At 40.3% G+C, this 22,562-nt stretch overlaps 1 protein-coding gene across 3 annotated transcripts in view; it reads right to left on the reverse strand.

Annotated features, from left to right (window-relative positions):
- HECW2 (HECT, C2 and WW domain containing E3 ubiquitin protein ligase 2) overlaps window positions 1-22,562 on the reverse strand; it is a 386,375-nt gene that overhangs the window by 114,580 nt on the left and 249,233 nt on the right. For 2 of the 3 annotated variants that reach the window (XM_015131908.3, XM_015131909.3), the window contains 7 exons: window positions 20,690-20,784; window positions 15,854-15,929; window positions 10,910-11,079; window positions 8,440-8,582; window positions 5,470-5,570; window positions 3,681-5,033; window positions 2,398-2,493 (listed from right to left, as the gene is read on the reverse strand). In XM_015131908.3, coding sequence (XP_014987394.1) covers window positions 2,398-2,493; window positions 3,681-5,033; window positions 5,470-5,570; window positions 8,440-8,582; window positions 10,910-11,079; window positions 15,854-15,929; window positions 20,690-20,784 — 2,034 coding nt within the window. The remainder of the gene's footprint in view (window positions 1-2,397; window positions 2,494-3,680; window positions 5,034-5,469; window positions 5,571-8,439; window positions 8,583-10,909; window positions 11,080-15,853; window positions 15,930-20,689; window positions 20,785-22,562) is intronic. The other variant, XM_077957331.1, reaches the window with a different exon arrangement.

A 22,562-nucleotide genomic window follows, 5' to 3' on the forward strand; every position in this document is an offset into this window, starting at 1 on the left:
CTCAGAAGCCACAAGACACTACAGTGTAGATGCCACAGCTGTAAGTCAGATGTATGGCCAGAGGTAGTAGCAGAGTTGTCCAGTTAGAAAAGGAGGGCAGGGACCTAGCTGAGGTGAGGACAGACAAGTAGCAAGGGCAGCCAAGCGATTACCACTGTCACAAGGACGAGACACACATGGGAATGGTTGACAGAGCTGAACAGCAGTCAGGTATGTTCAGACCACAATCCACAATCTAGCCATGAGAAGACACATCCCCAAATATGCAAGTTGCTTGGTCCTATAACACGAGTGTATGAGTGTGTGTGTGTGTGTGTGTGTATAACTAATATTTTTAGAGGGAGGCATCTTTACTTCTGAGTTTTTAAAATATAAAAATTCTGTTTATATTTTACAAAAACAATGTTATTTATCAAGCATTAAATAAATTAGCACAGAGAAGTGTTTCTTAGAGGGCACACTGTCGAATTTTGGGTGGGACACTTCTTAGTTGTATCCAACTGTCTCACCATTGCAGGATGTTTGATACACTGGCCTCCACCCACTAAATGCCAGTAGCACCCTTCAACCACTGTTACACTGAAAGGCTACCCACCCCGCCTCAACTCTAAACATCGCCTAGTGGGTGGCACCCCCTGCCACCACTGAAAACCTCTGAATAAAAGGGAATACTTCTTAAGAATTTTCCTCTTGTTTGTCAGTCACTGATTAAATATGATGAGTCACTAAGTTGCCTTTGCTTTTGCAAATACATCAACTCATTAAAAGAAACTGCCAATTGTAAAAAAAAAAAATTCCCAAGATGTATCTACAGGTGTAATGCAAACACCAGTATTTAAACAATACATTGAGATATCACAAACAGTGGTCATAATTTCAGCAGGAAAGTATCTGTCTTTATTAAATACAATCAGGAGACCAAACTTACATAGCAAAAATTACAGCAATTGGATGTGGCTAGGAAGACGTGATTTATCAATGCACTTCTGCAATGCTACTGTCCAACACTCTGAAACTCTAAATGACTATTAATCTGTATATACATAAAAATAAAGCTCTCCCAGAACTCTCTCCTAGTGTTCCGAATTTGTTTTGCTCCAATTACACCTAAATATCTTCCAGGAACATTTTACTTTTTTGACTCATCTTTTCTCTAAGGGTTTATCAAATGTTTTATCAATAAGGAAGTTTTCTGTGGCCCTCTCGGGTCCCTGGGCCCCTCTACCTGCCTAAGATGACATAAGGTTAATTAATCTCTCAGTCCATTTTATTTTAAACTGCTTAAAATATGTTTCCTATGAGTCACAGCCCTTAGTTATCCAAATAAACAAACAAGGGAAAGATCTGTGTCCAAAATAATTTCAAAAGGATCAAGGCGATATTTGGATAAATTCTCCACAGTACCATTCAGCTCTTTTGTCGGTACTTGCCAGACTAACCACTCAGAATTGTAACCCTTTAAATTCGTCCCCTCTCTTCTTTATGTCCCACCATTTTTAAAACACAGAGGAACCCAGGCATCAGCCTCTTGTCATGATCACATATAAGATGGGTAAGTGGAGGGGGGGAGCAAGAAGGAAAGGGGTAAGGCAAAAGGGTGTACCTTACAGTGTTTTTTTTTAAAGCAATGTTTACCAGGCTTTATCAATATTCATCAAAATGCATTGCTCTCATAGAGCTACATCTCTTTAAAGAACTGTCGAAATTTACATACGAGTTTTCATTTCATCTGGATTATGATTGGCTGAGGGTATCACTCATACCTTTAACACAGGTTATGTAACTATATCCCAGCATCCCTAATCCTCCACCATCTCTCCTTTAAGTGCTACGTGTTTTCTGAAAGTGAAATAAATGAAATGTCTTTCAAATCCCCAGATAACTGTCATGTCCCAAATAAGTAGTAGACTAATTTCTGAAATTAACAATACTTCCCTGCATATCCCTAAGGAAAAATATCAGAACCTTGTGCTTAATGATTTTAAACGCTGTAAGTGAACAGAAAGGCAGTATATTACATAGAGTGAGGTTTTTCTAAGAGAGTGTACCAATTTGTCTATTAGCTGATAGAACATTCATGCTGTGGTTAGGCATAATTTTAAAAAATTCTGTTATGCACCCAATTTCCCAAAACATCTGGATCTACCTCCATTATTATAGTGTTTACCCCATGGGCAGCGCAGGGTTTACAGCTGCCCTTTCTTTCAGCAGAATGGTGCCAGAGAAGAGTCATTAGCCTAGCATGTCCCAGACTACACCTGCTATGCTAAGTGGCAGCCCCCAGATTCCTTCCGCTTGAAGACCACATATCCATCTTTTAAGACTCATGGGAATGGGTCTGCCTGTCACCTTTCACCCTTTGATTAAGGTGGGCCCTTTGAACTAACAGGTCCTCACTTGGTGGGAGAGCCTCGTCCACCCTCTGGTACCGGCTAACATCCTGGCGCACTGAAGGTAGTGATCGCAGTGGCTGGTGGCCGTTGGCTTGAGAACCTAGGATTAAAGGTAGAAAGTTACCAGGTATTGTTTTCTCTTTCAGTATCAAAACAGACTCTATATAAAAACCTAACATAAATTCCAAGGTTAGTTTCTTTTCTCTGTTTAGTCTCATTTCCCATATGAGGACCTAGAAACAAAAGAAGAGAATAGGAGGTGAATGCTTAGAAGCAGGCTTCCTGAAGAACTGTCCTCCGCATGTATCCCTCCCCTCCTGCGGCTTCACTTCCTCATCCCTCACCCACAATGGCCTCTGTCCTGGCCATGTGCTAATGCTTCAGGGTCACATGGTGGCTACGATATAATGAAGGAAACAAAATTTAAAAAAAAAAAAAAAAAAAAAGAGGAAGAAGAAAAGAAGGGATCATGTAGGTAGAAAAATAAATTACAGAATAAGAAAATCATTCCTATTTTTGAGTTATGCCAGCCAGACATATGAAATTGCTCTTTGATTTTTAATGCATCCTTATAGGGCATTTTAAAGTAATCATTCTAGAGAGCCACATTCACTGGGAGTAATACAAATTTCAGGTGTAAATTTGTATCCTTGGATACAAAAACAGCTTATTCTCCAAGTCAGAGTGCATCACCTAACTTAGTAGACATTACTAAATTGTAGAAGACAAAAATATTACCTTTGATGCATAGCATCTGTTAATCTTCCACTGTGAAATTTTAGAAAGGAGGAGTGACTAGGTGTTTCTCATAACCTTTGCAGATTACACTAAGGCTGAAGCTGCCTGCCTGTGTGGTTGTGTATCTACAGACCCAGGTTCCAAAAGAGACCCATTATTTAAGTGTGAAGACTGCTGTTTAACAGGCCTGTTACTTCAGCAGCAGAAAAGCCATTTTTTAAAAGAGCACTGAATTTGAACTCAAGCCCATCTGGACGCAAATCATGCTGCCTTCTTCCTAGCTATGTGATGAAGTCCCTCGGTCTCCCCACTCTGAAACAGGAGGCCTAATCTAGAGGAAGGGTTTCAGCTGCCCACACATTTGTTACCTGTTTCCTTCTCTTCCTGGCCCTGTTTTCAATCGTGCCTCTCTTCCCCTGCTGAACCTCAAGGTGAGGAATTCAGGTAATATGCAACCTGCGGCCTTGTTTAGATTGAGGGGAAAACTACAGAGCTTCTCTCTGCACAGCTACGCTCGAGCCAAAAGCCACAGTGGTGTCCATATCCTACCTCCAGTAGCGCCCTCCTCCTGGGCAGTTGCTCCTTCACAGGTGCCTTGGGCCTCCCCAGCACTGCCCTCTTCTTGGGGAGGGCTCTCGGCAGCAGCTGCAGCTCCCTCCAGGCTCCCCCTCCGCTGCCAGACCTCCCCCAGCTCCTCCTGGTCAGGTACAGTGGCCGATTCTGCCCCTGGCCCTTCCTCCTCCCCACTGGGCACCTGTACCACAGGTAAAGAACCAGCAGTGCACACGGAATCCTGCGACCCTTCGGCAGGGCCGCTGCTGGTGGGCTCTGCTGCACAGGCTCCGTCTTCCTCCTCCTGAGAAGAGAAGGCTGGGGTTTCAGGAAACCGCGCACTCTCAAGAGAGGAGCACCGCGTCTCCACAGAGGACAGCTGCGTGGTCACACTCTCATTGCAGGAGCTGTCAGCGCATTCCAGGTCACTCTCTCCCTCGGGCCTGGTGCTGGCTTCGCTCACACTCTCTGTCCTGGCAGGATCACTGGGTTCTGTTTCAGAGGACACCTGGGAAGGCTCGGAGCCCTGATCGAGAGACTCGGTCTCACTGACGGCTCTTCGGCTTCCTCCTGATGCATCAGAAGTCCCCGTGTCTGCCCCACTTGTGGGCTGATCTACCTCTTGAGAGCCACACAATTCAGCACTGGCCTGGTCAGCACTGGGTTGAGACTCTGGGCCGCCTTCACCTTCCTCTGGGGCTGGGCCTGCAGGTAAGGAGCCTTCTGCAAGCTCTGGAAGATTTTCTGGCTTATCCTCCAAGGAAGCGGCTTCGTGTGTGGAGGCTTCCTCATTCTCAACAGGGTTGTCCTCCAGCTTTGTCTGAGATGTCAGGCTTCCATCATCAGCTCTGGGTGCCCTGCTAAACATGATCAGGCCTCCCTCCTCCTCCAAGGAAGATGGGTAACCCAGGTCTTGCTGGAACTCGTGATCTTCTTCATCTGAGTCAATATGAAGCATGGCATTGAGTCTTGTGTCAGTGGGAAAACTACTCCTCAGTTTCGGAGAGGCACCCATGGACCTCTCAGAGCAGGTCGCTGTCCCTGGCCTGGAGTGGCCGTTGTGTTCGATAGCATCTAAGTAATCATTGAGTGAATCCTGACGTCCTCTGGGAGGTGAGGTCCTTGAAGAAGTGGAGGTTAATTCCTCGGTGTCTATTTCCAGTGTGGAGCTAGTCCTGAATGAATGTTTGGGGGCCCCATCGGCAGCGCTGTCCTCAGAAACTGGCCCGTTAGAGCACAACTGGCTGTCGTGATGGCTCCCTGGCATGTCCTCGTCATCGGAAGGGCTACCTAAGTCTCCATTCACAGAATTGACTCCAAGTATTGTGCCAACAGCTTCTGGAGAGGCATCTGTATGAGAAAACAGCATTTCTAAAAATTAACTAGAAATAACAAATGAACGTTTTATGACCTACTTGCTTTGCCACCATTAAGTTCAAAGAAATCAGTCATTCCACTGAGGGCTTTCTACTGACTTGCTGAGATTCACCACTCACTACTAAACGAGGAGACTGCTAGTCGGTTTGGCACAGGAGCTAAATATGTTAGTATGGCTGAAAACTCTACAGCCCAGTTTCAAAATGTAGGCATCAATCTGAGAGACATTTCTGGGCAAACAGGCTTTCCTACTTGCTTAGAAAATTTCAGCAGGTAATTGTTTGACAGCTATTTTACTTTCAAAACAGAACATGAATTCAATTCTGTTCAGAAGCAAACTGACAACTGAGTTATGTTTAACAAGTTTTTCCTATAGCAATGTATTCATACAGATATACTGATATCTCACCTTCATGAACAGAAGATGTAACCTCCACTTTAAACTGGAGGTACCCACTCACATGGTCAGCTGGAAGCCTTCTGCCAAGGTTGTAGCTGAGCATCTGATCACTGTAAGAAGAGAAATGTTTCTTTCATCCTGACTACATTGGAGTCAGCCTTCGCCTTCGCCTTCTTTCCACAGGCCACCCCCCAAATCCCTCCTATCTCTCTTGAAACTTTCAGACTCACAAGAACATTAAAGGCTCCAAGCACATTATAGTCCAGTGTAATATTATTCATTCACACAAATGGAACACTTATAAACCCCGGGATAAAAGGAAATGTTGCCCTAAGAAAAATTATTATTATTATTATTTTTAATTTTTTATTATTATTATACTTTAAGTTCTAGGGTACATGTGCATAACGTGTAGGTTTGTTACATATGTATACTTGTGCCATGTTGGTGTGCTACACCCATCAACTCGTCATTTACATCAGGTATAACTCCCATTGCAATCCCTCTCCCCTCCCCCCTCCCCATGATAGGCCCCGGTGTGTGATGTTCCCCTTCCCGAGTCCAAGTGATCTCATTGTTCAGTTCCCACCTATGAGTGAGAACATGCGGTGTTTGGTTTTCTGTTCTTGTGATAGTTTGCTAAGAATGATGGTTTCCAGCTGCATCCATGTCCCTACAAAGGACACAAACTCATCCTTTTCTATGGCTGCATAGTATTCCATGGTGTATATGTGCCACATTTTCTTAATCCAGTCTGTCACTGATGGACATCTGGGTTGATTCCAAGTCTTTGCTATTGTGAATAGTGCCGCAATAAACATACGTGTGCATGTGTCTTTATAGCAGCATGATTTATATATGAAAAATTATTGGACGGGCGCGGTGGCTCAAGCCTGTAATCCCAGCACTTTGGGAGGCCAAGATGGGCGGATCACAAGGTCAGGAGATCGAGACCATCCTGGCTAACACGGCGAAACCCCATCTCTACTAAAAACACAAAAAATTAGCCGGGCGAGGTGGCGGCGCCTGTGGTCCCAGCTACTCGGGAGGCTGAGGCAGGAGAATGGCGTGAACCCGGGAGGCGGAGCTTGCAGTGAGCTGAGATCTGGCCACTGCACTCCAGCCTGGGCGACAGAGCGAGACTCCGTCTCGAAAAAAAAAAAAAAAAAAAAAAGAAAAATTATTATTAAGAGCATAAGATATCACACGCTATGTGAATATTTTTAAGGATGCTGATTCACTCTTTCACTTTTAAGGGGTGACCAGGAAAAGGACATTTTGAAGGTCATAAAGGAGTTGTGAAAGGCCTCAAGTTTTAGGGGTTTTTTGACTCGGGTGTAAAAGGGGAGAGGGCCTGTTTCCTCAGCATTTAGCACAACAGGAAGCTGGTTCTAAAAGGACACTTGCAGCTAAGGATTATCACCCAACACGGCACGTAGGGCACTGTGTGATACCCTGAAGAACAGGAGCTGGGAGTTAGGGGAAAGAAGCACAAGAACACAAGAAGGAAAGGGCCCTTCATACCCAAGACAGCAGCCCTGGCTGTGTGATGGGGAGAGGGCCACTAAGCTCTCCTTTCTCGCCTGTAGAGAAAGAAGGCTGGAGCTGCTGGCCCTCCCTGCTGGGGAGCCTGGCCTATCACTGATTCTCAGGGTGCCTTGTAAGCAGTGTTGATGGGATGGTTGGCAAAGTCAGATGTGCCACTATGGTGGGGTCATATCCCAGATTTGGAAGCAGGTTCAGTTTTTGCCTTGCCTGGGCCCCGGGCTCGAGGCCACCTGCCTCCTCAAGGATGGAGTTGTCCATCTGTTTCAAGTCTGACTCTTTATCAAGTCAAATGCAGTCATTTCATTTTCTTGCACACAAGCAACAATCTTATTCTGAATTAAATGACTTATTCTTTTTTTTTGAGACGGAGTCTTGCTCTGTTGCCGAGGTTGTCCAGGCTGGAGTGTAGTGGTGCGATGTTGGCTCACTGCAACCTCCGCCTCTGGGTTCAAGCAATTCTCCCAGCTTCAGCCTCCCAAGTAGCTGGGATTATAAGCGCCTGCCACCATACCCAGCTAATTTTTTTGTATTTTTGTAGAGATGGGGTTTCGCCATTTTGGCCAGACTGGTCTTGAACTCCTAACCTCAGGTGATCTGCCCACCTCGGCTGACCAAAGTGCTGGGATTACAGGCATGAGCCGCTGTGCCCGCCAACCTATTCTTAATTAAGGAAAATCATCAGAAGGATAGTGCCAAATCACTCCACCTCTGCCCTCTAATGGCTATTTCAGAAGGAAGACACCATGTTTCTTCTATCTACCATTTGCTCCACTGTACAGTTTACAGCCTCTAGTCAGTGATGCATTATTAATTTGCATAACTTGTTTTTGGTCTTCTCTATCTCCTCAGTATGACTTACTACTTTACTCACAACTTACAAAAAGCTCACAAAAAGAAAATACATTAATTACACATTAACTAAATTTTAAGAGTATGTCAATGAATAAATTTTAATTGCTTGAATGAATGTATATGTCTAGGAGTTTTATTATAACACTTCCTCAAGTCTAGGTCTTGTTTCAAATGGCTCCAAAACAAGATTGTTTCTGTTTTTCAAGAGTAACAAGTTCTCTGGATGGAATTAATTAGGATAAGATAGGCATCAACCTGACCTTAGAATTCTGCCCTAGGGAGTAAGTTTTATAAAAAACTCCAATATACTGAGAAACAATCAAACACTATGAGATTTGACACTGAAATGTTAATGGTGGGTACCTCATGGAAAAGACAAAGATGCAAAAAATGTATATAATTAAAATAAACTACTTTTTGTCAAGTATATTTTAGTAAGTGTAAGGACATCTTTATTTTTAAAAGAATTGTGTTACTACTTCTTACCAGTCTGAAAAGTCCTAGGAGTACCAAGTTTCATTTCATTTTTTCCTATACGAACTAATCTCAACAAGATCCCCAAAGGTAAGGGCTGATTACCCGATAGCCTGTCGCTCCAGCAGCCTCTGGACTGGAATGGTTAGTTTCCCCAGAAAACGCTTGATGATGGGACGGCTCTTGGCAAATTTGTCTTTAATTTCAATTTCTAAGACATCAGTAAGAAGTGCAAAAAAGGAATATTTCTGAAAACACAAACAGATAACATGCTGGTTTAAAAGAAAGACAAATATGATACTGTATCATTTTATTTGTATAGGAAATGGTATCTCTTAAATTCTAACAACATAGAGTTCCACATAGCTAGAAATAGCTGCAGCTACTGTCAATCCTTTATTCACTCAGAAGCAGAAGCATTCACCATGACTAAAAAGCAGCAGTCAAAGATCTGTATGACAAAAGAAGCCCTCTCAGTCAATCATGCAGCCCTTCCTAGTTTCACAGTTTTAGGAGATGTTATCAAATATTAAGTTATGCACAATGCAATTTTAGTACTCTCTACATTTATTGTATCTCAATTCTTTGATATTTAATATCTTGTTATAGAATGGTTTAGAATTAACTAGTATATTTGATTGACAATTTGAATTCCTAATCTCATGAAATTCTGAAGTTGCAAAACATAGTGTAAAATACTCCTCCACTTAGTGGTTAAAATAGGAACATCTGCAGAATACTGTGGTTTCCCTGATAAATGTTAAAACAATGTTCAAATGGAATTTTTCCTTAAGTTTAAAAAGCACACAGGGTTATTTCTTTCTTCTGGGACAGAAAAATAAAAGTATGAAGTTAAGATAGGTTTTGTTGTTTTCATTTTAAGAATGCCACTGGGGAAATTTGGATTGGACATTAATAAGATATAAAATAAATATGAAGAGCTTTACTCATTTACAGAGACTTTTACATATATTATCTTCACTTTATCTTTACAATGATATAATTTTCTTTTTAAAGATGGGAATCTCAGTATAAGTAAATGATGGTGCCAGGAATCTAACCTAAATTATTTCACTGCTTCCCTGAGAGTACCCATCAACTACAGTGATGTGAACAGTGTTAGCCAACTTTTCACTTAGGTGCCTCTAGGTTTATCTAGTCATAACAATTAAGGTTTTCCAAAGGACCATGCAATTTGGCAGTCTGCTTAATGGAAAAAAGTACTTGCTTAGAATAAAAAAGCCGAGTTTAAGCCCCACTTCTGTCTCTGAATACCTAGTCCTATAAACACCTTAAGCTTCAATTTCTTAATCACCAAAATTAAGACATAATAATCTCATCCTTTGTGCCTCTCTTTCAGGCTTGCACTGGTGACATGGTCAAAAACTTTGCAAATTTAAAATGTTAGGAAAATAGTTACTGCTTGTTTCATCATCATATCTATTATGTGCCTTCTGGAATCATACTGAGATATATTTTTATTTCTTCTAGGCTTTGAAATGCATTAGACTAAGTGGTATGCCCTTAATAGTTTTTTACCATGATAGATCATTAGTAGTTTCTTAAACCAAGCATAAGAATACAAGCCATATTCAATATCCAAAACCATAGGAACCGCCCAGGAGAAATACCTTGCTGTGTTGGCAAGTCTCAAACAACCATATCTTTTCTCCAATTGGTTTTAGATCCCCTGAATACCTCTCTCCAATTAAATATTTCTACAACATTGTTAGAACATATTGTTGTCGTTAAATATTGAGGGTATGATCTAATTAACTGTGTAACTCCTATGCCAGCCCAGAAACATTCTCACACTAGTTATGTAAAACACACCTCAGATCTCTGAGAAATGGAGGGACAGCTCAAGCTTTGCTCACTAGATAAGAAGTGTCTGTTTGTTCATTCTCTGACTTTCCATAGTTCAAATGAGAAAACCCTTTGCTTGATTTCACTGATATGGTGCACTAAGATGACTGGTAGCATACTGTAGCTGTGAGGAAGTCTAAAATACCATCAACACAATCTGGCTTCACTCAGGATGATGACTCCTTGAATGGCTCATCTAATTAACGAAAATCTAGAAATTCATAAAACATTTGCCAAAGCCCGTAGAGAGAGAAATTCCTTTAATTTGTACTAAATGTATGCTACAACAAAATATCAAAATTTTAAAGAAAAACACGACCAGTATTGCTGATTTTTCCTCTTGCCTCAGGTCCCACTAGGACTCTACAAGGCAATGTTACTGATCCTGTCCTTACTTCAAATTTTCATATTTTATTCATGAACTTTTTGCATTAATTGTGAGTTTTAAAAAACTGCATTAGGATCTTTATTTTAACAACTGAATTTTTCGGAGGGTCCTTAAATTGCTCCCCTGAAGTGACAGCTTCATTTGTCTTACCTTAGACCCGGCTCTGGAGAGGTAGGAATAGCTCATTCTCATTGTATCCCGTTCCCGACAGAACCCCTAGTCACTTCATCAACAACCTGAGGATGCAAAAGTCCCAAGGAAAGAGACAGACTGGGCTGACTTCCTCACTGACAAGTAGGAGACCCCTAGGGATCATCTTACCTCTCGGTGCCAAATTGGATTGGTGGTGTTACTGATGATAGTGGACCGTCTCTCCTGCCCATGGTGGGCACAGGTGGGGAAACTGCTCTTCTTTCCTGGCTGAATTGACATCTTAAGATAAGGGTCAGGATTGAAGAACATCCCTTTCTTTAGCCCAACTGCCCTAAGATCTTTAAAGAAAGAGGGAGAAGGAGGGAGGGACAAAGAGAAAGCAGGAGGGAGGGAGGAAAGAAAGGAGGAAGGGAGAGAACAAGGGATAGAAGAAGGAAGGATCCATATGTCCTGATTAGAACAAGCAGCTCAAAGACAATTTGTTCTTAAATAAACACACAGGAAGCTCTAAACAGAAATGACTCAGTAACACAATAGCAGTATTCACACTATGATTGCTTAGATAGGTGAAGTCAAATGGGTTATGGCAGTAATTTCAGCAGAGGGGTCACCTAACAGGCCGCATAAGTGAAGCCAAACCTTTAGCACCACCTCACATCCCTAAACTGACTTTTCAGTTTTCAGCTCCCTTTTGATTCCAACATGTGCACCTTCACCACCTTTTCCCTAGGGCAATGTAATTCGACAACCAGAATCTCAGACAATGTCATTTTTTTTTTTTTTTTTTTTTTTTGAGATGGAGTCTCGCTCTGTTGCCCATGCTGGAGTGCAGTGGCGTGATCTCTGCTCACTGCAAGCTCCGCCCACTGGGTTCATGCCATTCTCCTGCCTCAGCCTCCAGAGTAGCTGGGACTACAGGTGCCCACCACCACACCTGGCTAATTTTTTTGTATTTTTAGTAGAGACGGGGTTTCACAGTGTTTGCCAGGATGGTCTCGATCTCCTGACCTCATGATCCACCCACCTCGGCCTCCCAAGACAACATCTTGAGAGAAACACTTAGTAAGCAGTTCACTGAAAAACATGTTCCTTCATGAGAGAAAAATGAATCTTCTACATATACATAGAACTGTTCAATGGGAGATGAAACATCAGAGCATATATCCATTTGTACCACATTTAAAATGTCATATATATTCCATAAATGTGATGAATGTTAGGGGAAATGTTTTTTGAAATGTAAGTGCTACCTGCTATTTTAAATAGCCAGTAAAGTAACTTAAACATTTGGAGAATGTCCTATAACTCACCTTAGATTCACAAATTGCTGTTTCATACTATATGCTGCTAAAAGTCCTAGCCAAAGTCCATTTAGTGAGGAGACTGTATGTTTTTCCATGGTCAGGCTAAGAGACACAAACATGTCAGGAAATAAAGCTGGCTCCACTGAGTCTTCAACATTTCTGAGAATATTGGTTTGAATAAGATACGCCTGGGAGCTAAGTCATCTTAGAAAATGCTGGAAGATTAATCTAGGGAAGTTCTGAACACTGGTTCAGAGAGAAATTTTGCATATGGCCCCTGAACCTCCACAGACCTTTGGATTACCCAGATCAGCTGGCAAACAGACCCTGGATAGTGACCCTAAATTACAGGAGGTCACCAGGGTCATCCCACACAAGCCCACTCCTGAAACACAAGGTCTTTCTTAGAAAAACAGAATGGGCCTGAAATTGCCCATAGAACCATATTCTTGAATGAGCGCTCCCAGGAGGTGGCTCACCAGTGGCCCACAAGAACTCATGGCCCAGGCACATGTGCTGAAAACACTCCGGAAGTGTCTAATGACACATACCTGGCAGTAGAGGGGGGAAGTTTTATATATATAAAAATTAAACCAAGAGCATTTTTTTTTTTTTTTTGAGACAGAATCTTGTTCTGTCACCAGGCTGGAGCGCAGTGGCGTGATCCTGGCTCACTGCAACCTGTGCCTCCCGGGTTCAGGCGATTCTCGTACCTCAGCCTCCCAAGTAGCTGGGATTACAGGCACGCACCACCACACCCAGTGAATTTTTTGTATTTTTAGTAGAGACGGGGTTTCACCATGTTGGCCAGGATGGTCTTGATCTCCTGACCTCATGACCTGCCCGCCTCGGCCTCCCAAAGTGCTGGGATTACAGGCGTGAGTCACTGTGCGTTGAGAACACTGCATGAAATATATAGTAAGATCTCTGATCTGAAAACCAGTAGGAGAAAGAAAAGACGGGTAAAGAATTAGATAGGTACTTCAGAGAGGCTGCCACTATCTCATTAGCCTTGCAATCGCCATTCCTGACACTTCATAAACTATGTACTCATTATTAAATGCAGAATTTGCATCTTACTGTCAATTTAATGATGCTACTTTCACTTGATTTTCTTCAGCAGGGAACAGCTTTGAGAAGAAAAGGCAATTGCCACATTTATTTTCTTGCCTTTCTTGATTATGTTCCCCTTGAATCCAGACAGAAGAATGAAATTTCTTTATGTATTAAATCTATGCCCAAAAAAGGGATTTCTTTGTAGTAAATGAAGAGTAACATAGACAGAAAGGAATGCCACAAAGTCTGACAGAGTTAAATAACTCACAAAAAATATTCCTTTGAACAAAAAGCATTCCACCAGATGATTAAGTCACTGTGATAAATAATATCACTGTCAGATAAGCCTGATACAAAATTTTTCCACAATGGAACACTGAACAAATAAATCTTCCTTAATAAATACAACAAACTACCAATTATTTGTAATCTGATTATTTGGTTCCCTTTATCCATCTCATTTCTGATCTTTTCTTTTTTGTCTTTTACATATGCTATTGCTCACAAATATCCACACCATGTAATAGGCCAAAGAAGGACTCAAAGTCACAAAGGTTTGACGTGTTAAATATCCTAAGTAAAGCCTTATTTGAAACACGTTTAAAATATTAATGAAAATACATTTTTAATTTTAGCTGTAAAATTCAAGTATTTGTGCCCCTACCTATCCACATATAATCAACAGTGGAATATTTGCAGGCAGCCATTCTATACTGCTTAAATGCTCTCAGATAAATATTATCATCCACTGTCAGTATGCTATAACCAGATTAACTTTTTAGAATTAACATTATAGAATTGGTTTTAGCTCCTTGTCATTTCTGTATACTGTCTGCAAATGTCTGGCTATACGGTAAGAAATAAAACAGATGTTAGGTAGCTAGCCTCCATGTGAATAGAGGTGCGATGTTGGAAGAAATGTGTAAGGAAGAAGCATTTGGCTGTGCCTCAAAGCTTGCTTCCTACTTTTTAGGAAAATGTCCTAAGATTTTTAACTCACAGATGGTCATTCTCACATAGTCAGTTAATAACATCCCATCTGAAGTCAAAACCAATAAGCATGTGTCATGCGATACGGATCACCTAAAAGCATAGGGTAATAATTTTAAACTAAGAAACCCATGGTTTATATCAAAACATCATGCAGTACACCATTAAAAAAACAATTTTTACCAGTCAATTAAAAAAAACAAACAAACAAACAAAAAAACCAAGAAACCCATGGTGTGGTCATACTCTAAATTTTTTGAGCTATTTGGGTCCACAAATTGTTTCTTGCCTATCATCAGGGATTTCAGTAGCTTCAGACCCTCAGTACCGTGAAGGTTTAAAGCACAGGTGTACAGCCAAGATGTTTTTAGGAAACAGGCAGATAAGAGGGGTAGGGAGATAGTACCACAGGCATGGTTATTTTTAGTGCCCTTCTACAAACCTAGATATTTTTTAAACCCTGATGGTTCCTAACGGAACATATTTATTGGTCAAACTAGAACCATAAGTCACTAGTTTACAGATGCTGAGATTCACCAGAGAAGCAAAGCAAAAAAGCAAGCTCATATGGGGAAAGGAGAAACATGCAAAACCAAACACAGATACTCAGAAGGCCATGGGCCAACAGTGAACTGATGTGTACACTTTAGTCATATGTGGTAATTATGCGTTGTGGAAGCGTCTGTTTCAGGATCGGGTCTTTTAACGCTCACTCTCACAACATGTTTTTGTTTGTTTGCTTGTTTGTTTTTTGCAGTCAAGAAAAGTGGATCTAATTTAAATTTTGGAAGTACACCTACAGAAAAATGAAAAAAGACATTCCAGTGAAGGAGATCCATTAGACTTTATTTTCTATGTATTGTAGTGTACTACAACACACAAAAAAAATGAAAACAAAACATATTCCAGTGAAGGAGATCCATTAGACTTTATTTTCTATATATTGTAGCATGGTTATCTGTTTTAAAAGTCTATTTCAAATATGGATTTTCTTAGAGTATTCTTGACTTTATGACTACCAATTTATTTTCTAAAATCAGTGTCTTTCAAACTTTTTCGACAGTGTCCTATGTATGAAATACATTTTACATTGCAACCTAGTACACACAAATATAGGGATGTATATTATTGTATATGAAAATTTTCAGTTTGTATAAATTGATGCTTTACCCAAAAAAATTCCCTTCAGTGGTAAACTCTGACATTATTCTTTTTTTAAATTACTGATTTTAACTAAATCAAACTTACAAACTGGAAATGAGTCCTGTCTCATAACTTGAAAAGCAGTGCTTTACTTGTATGGTAAACATACAAGCAATTTGACAAGCCAAAAACAATTGGCTTCTCCACTTTCCAAATTTTATGTGTATTCCTCCACAGATAAAGAAGTATATTGGGTTTTTTTCTCCAGTCTTCAAACTTTTCCTTTCTCTAGCTGAAGTAAGAATAAATGATTTTCAATAATCAAAGCTCCTCAGTGGGGTTAGCACATGTTACGTTGCAGTTTTTCTTAAAGTAACTATACATAGTTATACAGACTGTCTATCGCCAGAAAACTTGGTAGAAGAAATAATTTCTGAATTTATGTTAATAATTAATTTATCATGGTAAGAGATATACTTGAATTTTCAGAAGTATGACGCCCAAAAACTAGTTCACATATCATCATATCATATACGAAAGTCTGTAGAAAGAAGTGACTATTTATACCTTCAAAACTGTACACTTTCAAAGTGAATGTCATGTTTAAAGACATTCTTACCTGACAATGTAAAGCTAACGAGTTTTCGAGAATGCAGGTTTCCTGAAGCACCTCCCTCCATGCCTTCTGCCCCCATCTGAAAGGAAAAAAACATGCGTCTGAAGTTTCAGAGGCGTATGATGCCACTGGATCTGTCTAGGAAACCATGTATGTACCCAGATGCAATGATTTTTGCATCAAACAGGTATTGTATCATGTGTCCTTTCATTTCCAAATCTTGGAACAGAGACACAAATGCTGATTCTTGGAGGAAAGATTAAAATGTAAACTTTACCCCAAATAAAAAAGATATAAGCTTAAAAATTCTCAATAACTATGAATCAAACTAATTTACATCCTTTTTTCCCTTTGATAAGAATATAGTTGATTTGTAGTAAATATATTACTATTACTATACTAAATGTTCTCTTTAGTTAAAAACCAAATATCAAGTTCCTTCAGATTTGTTAGGAAAATCTAGAATAAATGAAACAATTGATTTATATCAGACCTACCTGTATATATAGAATTACCCTCTCTCCTCAAGTATTTCTGAAAATCCACATGGAGTCCTATCTCCCTTGTAGGCTTGTGTTCTATTATGCTGCAGGTACATGGCACATGCTATTATAATTAGCAATAAGAAGAATTTGCAGTGCTATTATACTGATAACCTTTTCCTGAAAGCTTTTGAGTAAATTATACCTCACAAGAAGCCAGTAATTTATAAACCACCCAGCAAATTTAGACCTTTCTCTCAATTTATGTGCAATTAATGCACGATTTGTGGTACATTAGGAAGAAAAACCTTCACAATACTCTGCAAAAGAAGTCAACAATACTGTAAGAGACAGAATTGAAGGCAGAAAGTACCCAAATGTGGGAAATAGAACCACGTTTTAATTCTGAAGTTTAGATTAAGTTCTTCTGACAAAGATTCTTTCCTTGAGTAAACTTTACTCAGGCTCTTTGGAGCCCTCTGTTCAACCAGGCAGGCCTTGGGCTTTTATCTCCATCCTTATAGAGTTTAGTTTTAGCAAAATCCCTGGTAAGTCAGTTTAGAGTCCATCCCCACCCTCAATATGTGATCACTCTCAATATCGGATCAAACTCCTCATCTCCCACCATCCTCCGTGCGATAACTGATCACTCTGGCCCTCTTTCAGCAAGAATTCTGTTAGGTCAGTTTAACAAGAATCCCCCTAAGCTCTTGGTAAATTTCCATCTGCCAATCCCTCCACTCCAACCCTGCTTTTTGGCTTCTAACCCCCACTTTCCCTTGTTATATCTGGAATTGAGCCAATTCTATAGTGAGTTCTCTTTTCCCCTAATGCAATAGTTCCTGACCTGAATTTGCTTTTACTACTTAACTACTGTCCAGGTCTGATTTTTTTTAAAACTTTTTCTCCACTTTATATTTGCTGCACTCCCCACATTTCTATAAAAATCACATACCCCCAGGAGATAAAAGTCATCACTAATCCAAGCAAAGTTGAGAAATCCCATTCAAATTTTGAAGTATAAATTTCTACTCCCTCCGCTGTAACTCTTGTACTTTAGTCAAACTATTTTGCGTGCCACTTAACTGCATCCTGATTGCTTCACATGTCCTCTGCAACACACCAGGGTCCATCCGGGTATCTGTATTTCCTTCCATCTACAAATCCAATTCCTCAATCATAGAGTTGGCTCTCAACAAACACAGGTGGTTTATTATATTGTATTGTACTCCACTGACTCAGCATTCCCAGATTAACTAGGGCAGAGGCAGCAGTACACTGGCCAGACAACAAACTGCTGTGGCCATCTCACCCTGCTTTCACACACACCACGCTGGACTACGACTGAGACACACCCTCGGTAACCTGCCACTCCTTCTGTGTCTGGGCATAGGAAGATATCCCAGAAACTGTGGCCTCTCCACAAATGAGCCACATGCCCCAGTAAGATGTGCCACCCCTCAAAACACATCTCTGTCGGCTATGGATACTTGTGCTCAATGAGTTTAATGAGGCTGAAACAATTCATAACCTGTCTTCATTTAAAACCTACTTGAAAATTATAAGAAATTATGAGAAACAAAAGAAAATGTCCTCTAATTCTCATTTTTCAAATGTAATTCACCCTCTGGCAAAAGGCTTCCTGAAACAATTCTCAAAGAATTCACAGAAAAAGGGTACTGCACAACAACTCTGGCAAAATGCTCATCTGAAATCATATCCAAATAATTCAATTTTTATCATTCATTACAATAAAGCCAGGAAAAACCAGGCATTACCATTAGATACAGGGACATTAGGGATAATAAACACATCTGCACTCAATGTTTAGAGACTGGCTTTAAAATAAACTCACTCCATAGATTCATTCCAGGAAAACCCAGAAACAAGAATGTCAACCAAGTGTTGAAACAATACATGGTAGTGAGTAATGGCAGCCTTAATTTGTCCCTGAAGCCGAAAGATTTCCTGTTCCAAGTATCTGAGACACATATCCCTGTGTATGCTGATGAATGACAATGACAACAAAATACAAATGACAGACAAGTCACAATTTTTTTTATCTTCAATTCATTGCAAAAGGATATGTGAGAAAAGAAACCACATGATTAGGATAACAGCTCATTTCATTCCATGTGGAGTTTCTCAATTACTTCTTCCAGGTCTACTCTTTGTATCTGGTCATGGTATAATTGTACTAAGTGGGATGTGTACGTATCAAGGATGTTAATCAGTCACATAACTAAACATACGTCATATACCTAGGTGACCATCATGCTATTATGGTCATAATCCTGATCCCCAAAATGAGGTGCCCATGAGGCACAGCCTTTCAATTTTGGACATAGACCAAACTGTCCCAAGCTTGGTCAGAAATCGATTAACCACTCATTGCATTAGTCAATCTCTGAACCAAAATACACTATACTGATTGCTAGTGCTGTATCTGTGATGCTTTTAAGATGCTCTGAAACCCATTTGAAGCAAATTAATTATCTCCAAACTATCCACAGGCTTTGACAGAGCAATCTCAATGCAAAAATCAATGGAATAAGATCAGTGTTCAACAAACCATAAACTCCCACTGCCTTCGATGAGATCTGAATACTGAAATTGCTCAAGTATAAAAATCTAAATCCAGAAAATGCTTAATCATGTTTGGAAGCTGTTGTCTAAATTCAGATACAACGATTTTTTTTAAGATTTTATTAAAAACAGCCCCACTCTTCTAGCTTTGTAACTTTTCTTTTTAGAATAGTAACTGAAGTCTGTTCCAGTGCTTACTATGTGACATGGCAGACTTTGTAATCAACAATTGCTATTCTCTTTGTGACCTTCAAAGTCTTATATAGTAAATGTAGGCTTTTCTTTTATGTTCTATACTATGTTTACTACAATGAAAACTCAAATATAATTCTAAAGTGAGCAGAGTACTTAGATATTGAGGATTTTGCACACACTATTCCCTCTGCCTGCAATGCTCTTCCCTCCCTCTTCACCTATAAAACTTCTTCAGCTTGTCTCTTAGACACACCTTCTTAAGGTAAGCGTTCCAGGAATTTCCCAATCAGGACAAATCCTACTACATAGAACATGCTCTCTTGCCCCATTTTGCTCCCTCTCATACAATTATCACTCAAACAAATATAATATTTGATTGATGTCTCTCTTCTGCACCAGACCTACGAGATCAATGACGGCGTTTTTCCTCATATTTCATCTGTAGTGGTGGCACAATGCTTAGTACTTAGCAGACATTTAATGAATATTTGCTTAAATGAATAGATGAGAGGGAAAGAATGCCTGATACAGAGGTACAAGCACTATCAGAGACAGCATAGGGTGAGTCTGAACAATTTCAAAGTGCTATTTGCAAAGACTGCTTTCTGAATTTCAACCTGACTACTTGCCTATTTCCAAAAATGCAAGCATCTATAACTGTGTATATACACACGCACCCACACATACAATGTTGTAAAGATTCTATGTCATGGGAGTCAGTAATTTTTTCTATGCTTTCATGACCTCATTTTTAGTAATGACTAATTACAACTGAAGTAATTTACATATCTTGGACTCTAAGAATCTCCCCAAACCACCTGAGTCCAACCACCCATATACAGTGGAGCTGTGTGTTGTGAGACTGTTAGATTCTAAAATAAAATTTTAAAAAATCACAAAATTGCCATGTTGGAAATGGGCGGGTTTTCTTTCAAAAGTCCAACACCACAAGTTTCCTACAAAAGTAAATTAGATATCTGTTTCTTCAACTGAAGGCCTGACTTCTGAAGTCAACTTCTGAAGTTAAAGAAGTTGACTTCCATTGAGTGACCACATTTTACCCAAAATATGAGCAGTACCTCTAGGCACTAGACCCAAACTCAGCACTAAGAAGGAACCAGCACTAAGACCTTAAGGAAACGGTGCATTTGTGACTCCCCACTTCTACTCTCTGCAGCAACAGCTCCTTGAGTTGACTGGCAGGTAAATCACCCACACTTTAAATGGTTAAAATTCACATAAGATGCAATGCCACTCTTTCCTACCAACTGGTCACCCAGACTAAGTTTAAACCTTCCAGAATGGGGCACTTGCTACTTTGCTTCATGAATGGGTTTCCTCGAGAGTTGACTCTACAAACGGCTGTTACAAATCAAATCCTACGTTTCCACTGATTTGAATTAGGAATTCGGGTATGTCAACCTTGTAAGCTATTTCCTTTCCTATAACAGTGCCCACACTGTTACATGTTTCCTTTTCATTGTTCCTCATAACCCTGTCAAGGCCTCACAGGCAAAAATAGAAATCAAGTCCCAGCATGGATCTCACGAGGCAGCTGGCAGCGAGGGGCACTCACCATTACAGCCGGGTTCTTCACGGTGATGCAGGGGGTCGTGGCTCGCAGGGCCCCACTAATGCCGTGGTAATATTTAAAACAGATTTTAATCTCCGCTGCAAAGCAATTGGAGAAAACAGTAATTTAAACAGTGAAACACGTCATTTAGGAATCAGCTGTGGAAATCCACCATCCCACCTCTCAGGGAATCCTACTCATGACTGAATGACCTCTTTTTTTCCACTCAGAGGCAACAGATTACATCAATTTCTGTTTGATATTATATGCTTCTCCCAAACTTTGTCACCTCTCGAACATATCAGAAAAATAACGCACAGAAACGTCATGTCAAAATAGAAACAGTGTAGTGATAAGAATGGGACTAGCTGGCATTTATTGAGGTGCTCCACAATGTACCACAGTGTTATGCCTCACGTTCATGTTGTCAGTGAACCTTCACAGAACCTTGGGAGGCAGAAATTCCTGTCCCCATATTACAGATGAGATGTTGAGGTTTGCTGTAGGTCAGACAGATAAGAAATGACAGAGTCAGGACTCAAACCCAAGCTGTCTGATTCCAAAGCCTTCACTCATAACCTCTATCTACATTGACTGTAGCTCCCAGTGGAAATAGAGGAAAAGCAGTCTAACAAAGCATGGAAGTATACTGTAGTAGATTCTCTAGTGACAGGGTCTGGAAATTTACATTATTTTAATTTTCCAAGTCATTTAAATATACCCAGTAGGCAGAGATCAAATCTACAAACAACTGATTCTATATCTCACAGCTTGTAGCAATCCACACATTTCATAAATTTTGTTCTGATACTTCCACTTCGATAGAAAGTAATACAAATGCCAATTATGGTTTTTGGAAAGTAACTACAATTCCAAAGAGCATGAAACCAAACTGTGTTAAAGATAAACCTACAGTCACTGGAATTTCTCTGTATACAAAGTGCCTGAGTCACTGAAGGGTCACTGCGAGATGCATTTTTCCCAAGGTGTGTTCTAAATATGCAAGGATGCTGATGGGCAGGCCCTGGAGGGAGAATCCTAGGCTACGGGAGGGAGTTCCTCTCTCAGATGAGTCACCAGGACTATTAAAATGGGGTTGCTCAACGTATTTCCCTAAGGAAGTTCCTCTTCCACTGACTTTCCCAACTGCACCAATGGCCTCCTGCAGTCTTTGGTTTCCTTATTTTAAGAGAAATATATAATAACTGAAGAAAAATCCTCTCACAGGAATTTATATCATTACACTCTTCCTACCAATGACCAAATACTAAATCTCAAAAAAAAAGTTGTTATGGAGGAAAAATATTGAGTCCTTCTATTATTTATGTTAATCACTATTCAGTAATTCATAATTTAATAAGCATCATCAGCCAGAAGATTTTTACTACGTACCTGCTACAGCACATGGCCAGGCAGCAATGTGCCAGATAGTGCAAGGGAGTCAAGGAAAGGTTTCTGGTCTCGTGGGTGTTCTGTAGCGTAGCCGCTCAGATGCCAATCACGGGCATGGCAAAATACAGAAGACACACAGTAAAAAGGAAGAGCACCAGGTCGAAGAGCATAGAGACCGTGGAGATTAGAGAAGACATGGTGGAGTCAGAAAGGTGTCATGACAAAAAGAGGTCTAATGGATGAGCAAAATGGGGCTAGAGAGAGTTAGAGTAAAGAATGGGAAAAGCAGGGAGGCACAGATGAAGCATGTTGGGTTTAAGGAACGGCGAGATGACCTACGCAGAAATTCTAGCTTTACTATTACTTTGCCTCCCTGAGAGCTCTTCTGTAAATGACTTTCCTGGACACTAACACAGATTATTGGTTATTTCTGAAATAGTAATAGCTGGACAGATATGAGCAAATTTTACTCTCCCACTTGCTT

This window comes from Macaca mulatta, chromosome 12 (genome assembly GCF_049350105.2).
Source record: "Macaca mulatta isolate MMU2019108-1 chromosome 12, T2T-MMU8v2.0, whole genome shotgun sequence".
NCBI classification, from domain to species: domain Eukaryota; kingdom Metazoa; phylum Chordata; class Mammalia; order Primates; family Cercopithecidae; genus Macaca; species Macaca mulatta.